Raw genomic sequence first — 6784 nt, 5'->3', positions numbered from 1 at the left:
TAATATGCCATCATCATCCTCACACAAACAATAAACCCTGCTTCACAAATAAATGCCTGTTGTAAACATTTTTGTTTTGTTTTGTGTTCCAAAGGGTAGAGGTGGGAATCAATGAAAAGGGGCTGAGTCTCCCCTCTGGGTCAAGTGTAAAACAGAGCAAAGGGAGTTGCCACAGAGGGTATCTGCAAGTATGAACGCAGCCGGAGCAGATCTAGACCCTCCGAGTCAGTCAGGAGCAAAGCCCCAGCTCTAGAGCATTCAAGAACTGTAGACAGAGTGTTGGACTTCCCCCAGAGTGTGGGATAGGACCTCAGTAAATTCATACACATTTCAAAAGACAGAGTGACCTCTGCTGACATCTGGGTTCCAAAATAGATAAGCATTTCATTAGAGAAGATATGAAGAACTTGTCATCCCCACAGACATATGGTTATCCCAATTTGACATTAACAGGCTTATTATTCCTGTGTGATGTATACCTGCATGAGTCAGATAACGGGGCTGAGTCAAACGTGGCATGCCTAAGTCTGGAAAAAGAGAGGGGAGGGAGGCTCTGGCCACAGATACCAGAAGGGACCAGAGAATAAAACCTTTGCTGATAGAGATTGCCATTTAGCCACCTGCATGGAAATGTTGCTGTTAGATACAGAAGGCATGGAGAGTGTTTCCAGGACCAGTCTCAGGCAGGAGATAGACCAAATCTTAAAGGAAAAGTGAAAAGTGAAAGTTCTTTGCCCCTAGTAGCAGCAACAGTTAAACCATGAGCAGCGCCCCGCTGAGCCTTCTGGAGAGGCAGGGAGCCCACTCAGGTTGAGAGGACAGGACTCAGCTGTCAGTAGTAACCCCAAATAGCAGAAGGTGGTCCTCAACCTGACCGCAAGTTACAATCACCAGAAAGGAGTTTACTTTTTACCTTTTTATTGTACATAACATTTATCACTTTAACTATTTTTAGGTGCACAGTTCAGTGGCATTAAGTATATTCCCACTGTTGTGCAGCCATCACCACCGTCCTTCTCCAAAACTCTTTCATCTTCCCAAATGGAGAGGCTCTATATTGGTTAAACAGTCTCTCTCCAATCCCCTCTCCCCTGAGCTCCTGGCAACTGCCTTTCTATTTTCTGTCTCTATGAATTTGACCACTCTAGATACCTCATATAAGTGAAATTCTACAGTATTTGTCCTTTTGTGTCTGCAGGGGAGATTTTTAAAACCTGAACCCCAGACCAATTAAATCAGAATACCAGGGTCAGGCCCAAACATTTAAAAAGCTCCCTGGTGATTCTAAAGGGCAGCCTTGAAAACCACTGGGCTAGAAGATCTAAATCAGATTTACTTTCAGGAATCCCTCCGAATAGCAAACACATCTCAGCACCTGCTGGCTGATGCCTAAAATTCCTTTAGTCATGGGCAAAGCTAAGGATTTTCCTTCTTCAGCTGGAGATGAGGGGCTTCAAATGACTGATTGACATATCACAGTGACTGAAACTCATCTGCTAAAGATTAATCTATCAGTCAACAAATGTAAGTGAGTATTATCAGACACTGTCTCCTTTTGAAAGCCAGGAAGACTCAGAGAGTAGCAGATGATGAGTAACTGTCCACTTGGGAGATGAGAAGAGACAGACACACCAGGGACTCATGGTCACTTGTTGGGGTGATAAAAGTTAGTGTTTACCTTTAACTACCCTTAGGACCAACATATCTGTCTACCTGCCTATTTGCTGGAACAGGGCCACTATGACATATGGTTCCCATCAACTGTATTTTTGCATGATTCTTGAATCTCCTCTTTTTTATTTAACCACACTGACTTCATTTCAAAGGAACTTCACTTACATGGGTCCTAATTGAGGCATGACCAGTGCCTTGTTCAAGGAAGAGCTTCTGCTGCTGCTGGTTTCTTCAGAACTAGAAAATGGTAAACAGACAGAGAGACAAGACAGGGATAGGCACAAACATTCATAAAATGACAAAATAACAGGGAAGATCCATACCAAAATCATATCAGTTCCCATGATGAAGGGAGGACGGTATGGGAATGAGAGTGGAAGGGTTTGAATGTTCATTTTTCCAAACTGTGGAAGCAAACATGACAAAATGTTAACCCACTTGTTTATTCTGCATTGGCATTTTGTTATATTACTTTTTAAATTTTTTTAAATGTTTATTAATTTTTGAGAAAAAGAGAGAGAGCACGAGTGAGGGGAGGAGCAGAGAGAGGGAGACACAGAATCTGAGGCAGACTCCAGGCTCCCAGCTGTCAGCATGGAACCTGACGCAGGGCTCGAAGTCACAAACTGTGAGATCATGACCTGAGCCAAAGTCAGATGCTTAACCAACTGAGCCACCCAGGTGCCCTGTTAAATCACTTTTTAAACTTGCCTTTGTGCTTTTCAGCCTTTAAAAGATGTTAATATTAGTGGCTTCATCAGGCTATCTACGGTCAGCACAGAGCCCACTTTGGATCCTCTATCCCCCTCTCTCTCTGCCCCTCCTCTGTTTATGTACTCTCTCTCTCTTTCAAAAATAAATATTAAAAAAATTCAATATTACATATATGCCTATATAAATAATTGTACACATAAATATACATAAAGAAATGCTTTAATGACTGAGACTTTTACAAAAATTTCAGGTTGATAATTCTGCCATAAAATTAAGTTACTAAAGACTCATGGAACATTTGAAAAATACAAAAGAGATGGGAGACACAAATTAATATTCCCCATAAAACTGCAATGTAGAGATTGCCACATTTTGATGTCTTCATATCCAAGCTGTTTCTCTATGAATTAAATAACTGCATCATTGATTTCAAATTTGCAGATAGTTTCTGATTACAAAAATACCTGCTCACTGTAAAATGCAGGAAAATATAGATAAGGAGGACAAATTACTTATGTCCTTACTATCTGAATGTGATACCGGTGAAGAAGAGAAGGATGTAACCGGAAAGACTGGAAATAGGACAGAAACATTGCCAATAAGGAGTTGTATTTACCAAGGTCTTTGGTCTCATTCATCTTCTCCTCTGGTCTTTATGGGATAAAGTGACCCGAACATTCAGTCAGATATCGAATGGCTGGACCCTAATGCCAATTTGATCTTGGTTTAAGTGTTATTTCTTTGCTGGCTCAATCTGAAGGATTCACTCACTATTATAATAGCCTTAATTTTGGGGGGGGGGTTATTATTTATCACCCTCTACCATTTTTTTGTTTGTTTACTTGTATATTTATTTGTTTCTTATCTCTCTTCTTCATTGTTGTATCCTCAGGACCTGGAAGTGTCAAGTGTCTGACGTTATTGGTGAATGTAAAAAATGAATCAAAGAGCCTTCAGTGGTCCTGCCTGCATAGGATTGTGAAAGTATCTTCCTTTAACTACCATTGGATACTTAGCCTAAGAAGGCAACCTGGTGAGGCACCTGTTTTTCATCTACACGTCTTCCCGCCACCACCCCCCCCCCCCCACCACCAACTACCTCCTTACTTGGCAGCAATTCTATGTGCCTGTGATAATCAGAACCACTTGCCACAGCAAATACCACATCCTTCTTTTCTGCTTGTTTGCCTTGTGGAGCCTGAATATACATGTGACTGCCTCAGCTTCCAGTTCAATGAAATCATCAATGTGTCCTTTGGTGGCCATGTTCTTCCCTTTGGTACTAAAAACTTTGAACTCTCAGGATTCAGTGTTGTTAGGATGGGAAAAAATATTTTAGATAGCCATTTACTATTGCAGTAGCCTTAACATTTTTAAAAAGCTTATCATTTATCATTCTTTACCACTTTTCCCATTTTGCATTGAGGAGTGGATGCACATTATCTGTGTTGTTAAGGCTGCAGAGACGCTCCACCTTTTATAGATTTATTGGCCACCTACAGTTTTCCTTGAATGACTAGCCACTTGTGACCTTTGCACCTTTACCTCCTGAGGTGTTCATTTTTAACTTTTTGATTTGTAAGAGTTCTTTATATTATAAGGAGTCTAACACTTTGTCACATATAGAGTACAATTTTAAGTTGATTTTTTTTTGGAATTAATGTTTAACAGTAATTTTAATATAGAATAATTATAATGTTTAATTTCTTAAGTAGGCTCCATGCCCGATGCAGAGCCCAAAGTGGGGCTTGAACTCACAACACTGAGGTCAAGACCTCAGCTGAGATCAAGAGTCAGATGCTTAACCGACTGGGCCACCCAGGCACCCCTGTAATGTCTAATGTCTATTAATAAAAAACTTTAAAATTTTTATGGAGTGCCTGGGTGGCTTAGTCAGTTGAGAATCTGACTCTCGATTTCATCTCAGGTCATGATCCCAGGGTCATGGGTCGAGCCCCATGTCAGTCTCTATGCTGAGCATGGAGGCTGCTGATTCTCATTCTCTCTCTCTCTCTCTCTCTCTCTCTCTCTCTCTCTCTCTCCCTGAGCCCCTTCTCCCCCACTCATGCTAACATTAAAAAAAAAAAACTTAAAAAAATTTAAATATAATTAAGTTCTTCACCTTTTTTAAATGAATCTTGCTCTGGCATTATTTATAGGAATACTTGAACAACTTCAGCATCATAGGAATTCAGCAAGGAATGTTAGTAATAACAGTAAAATTACTAATAATCATTACCATTTATTATTTACTATGTTATCAGACACTCTACATACTTTATTCTATTTAATACAATAAACCTATGACATAATTATTATTCCCATTCTACAGGTCAGGAAACTGAGGCTCAAGAAGACAGAGTAACTGCCCATAGTCATGTAACTTACAAGTGTTGGAGCTGAAGTTCAGTCACTTAGTTATGTACAAATTCTGGACTTTGTCAGCAGATGAGTAGACCTGGGTCCCCATCCCAGCTCTGCTATGCTGGCTGTGATACCTGTGTATGTGCCTTCACCCCCTGAGCCTTAATGTCACCTATAAAATTTGTTTAACAATAACCCTCTCATAGAGTTGTTGAGGTATTTAAATGAGGAAAAGGAGATGTCATATGGCTGGCACCAAGTGACAGCCAACAAAAGAAAATCCACCACCACCACCCCTTTGCTGGGGCCCCTTATTACTTTTTTCCCTCCCCTCTCTTTGGGGAGGGGTGGGGCAGGATTGGAGAGGAGAGAAAGGGTAAACTAGCTCCTGCAGTGAGGTGCAGAGGTTGGAAGCCCAAGTCCGGCTCATCTAAGTAAGGAACAGAGCGAGGTGAAGTGCCACCTAAGAGAGATCCCACCCAGGGAGTGGCTCAGAAGCTTCCAGCACACACATAGGCCTTTTTGTGTGTGGGAGGCAGGGGTGGAGCTGGATTAGAAAGATCTTACCACAGCTTGGAAGCAGCCACCTCGCTTGTGAGGAGAGCCCTGGGAGGTTGCCTCTCATCTGCCAGCTTTTGTTCTGTTGGCCCCAACATACACACAAGAGACCATGGGTACCCTCGAGGGACACTTGCTGCCGGGGATATGCCTCCTCATCTTTTCTCTCCACTACTCAGTGATGATGTCCTTGGCCCTGCTACGGGGACAGAGGTTTCTCAAACCCCCTCTGACCCCAAAGGAGAAACGAGGACACAGGTGGTGGCAGCTGGTACCTGTGGAAGGGATGATGAAGGTGGCCATCTCCCTGACTGGCATCATAACCGAGTTCTTCTACCCCCCAGGAGTAAACCGGATGATGATAGTAGACTGGGAGGACCCTCGGCGGCCATTTGTGTTCTATGACAACTGGTATCACGTCACCATGTATGGGTTTTTCATGCTCAGTGGCGTGGTGGACATCGTGAGCCGGGCGTGTCAGGCGCAGCAGAACGTGAAGCTGGAGCGAGCGGCTGAGGCCCTGGCCTTCTGTGTGCTGGTCCTGCTGATGGCATGTCACCTGGAGAACAAGGGCACCCTGGAGGTCCGCACGCACCTGCTGTTCGTGGCGCCCACCTTCCTGGTTACCCTGGTGCTCACCATGGAAGTCTGGGTCCCTGACCAACCCACGCTCTGGGTGCTGAAGACCTGGATGGGGCTGGTGCTCAGCACATGGATGCTGCAGCTGTGTGTGCTGATGTACGTTCCTCCCTCCGGTCAGCCCTGGAGGGCAGAAAACCCTGGCGACCTCGCCTTCCTCCTCATCTTCTTCTGCTGGCACCTGGGCTTCGGGGCTATCATGCTGGCCGCTGTCTATGGCCTGTGCAGCCTCTGGCACCATCGCATCTCCTCTTGGAGGGAAGTCCCACATGCCAAGTACCAGCTGTGTCCCAGAAGCTACAGCAGCGAAGAGCTGGAGAAGCTCGGGACAGAGGCCATGCTGCAGGATGGGGGCGTCTAGGTACAGAATCTTTGTGCTATGCCTTTCGTCATGAGAGTTTTGAGGGTACCCACTGTGCGCAGAGCACAGAAATGTGCTGGGATCTACAAGGTGGCTTTCTGTCACAGGAGCCACCTTCCTTGTTCCTAAATAAACCTTTCAGTTCCTGGGATTACTTCACTCTGTCGTTCTGTTCTCTCCAGGTCTGCCTCTTTTCCTGCCTCACTGCCTCACTGCCCCGCATGGTTCCTGACCGTGGACTTGTGTGGAGTGAGAACAAGGAGGTGGCTTTTCTCTCACAGAGGAAATAGAGGGAGATGGAGGGCCTCTGGGGACCCAGGGGGGGTTCCATCCATTGGAGGCAGAGCTAGCTGGCTTAGTGTGTGCCTGCAGCTAGAGTATTTAAGTGTGCGAAAGAGAAGGGGTCCATTTTTGTATAATGGTGAGGACTTCTGTTTCTCTTCATTTTTCTGCTTTCTTTACACTAAGCATGGC

The 6784-nt window shown here is 44.3% G+C and overlaps 1 protein-coding gene across 1 annotated transcript; it reads left to right on the top strand.

Moving 5' to 3' along the window:
* Positions 1 to 5303: 5303 nt before the first annotated feature.
* Positions 5304 to 6461, top strand: LOC131512267 (transmembrane epididymal protein 1A-like). The gene has a single exon (XM_058730707.1). It carries the CDS (start codon positions 5423 to 5425, stop codon positions 6308 to 6310), a length of 888 nt encoding a protein of 295 aa, XP_058586690.1. The 5' UTR covers positions 5304 to 5422; the 3' UTR covers positions 6311 to 6461.
* Positions 6462 to 6784: the final 323 nt, after the last annotated feature.

Source organism: Neofelis nebulosa, chromosome 5 (assembly GCF_028018385.1).
Source record: "Neofelis nebulosa isolate mNeoNeb1 chromosome 5, mNeoNeb1.pri, whole genome shotgun sequence".
Classification (NCBI taxonomy): domain Eukaryota; kingdom Metazoa; phylum Chordata; class Mammalia; order Carnivora; family Felidae; genus Neofelis; species Neofelis nebulosa.
This window is presented reverse-complemented; position numbering and strand designations above follow the sequence as displayed.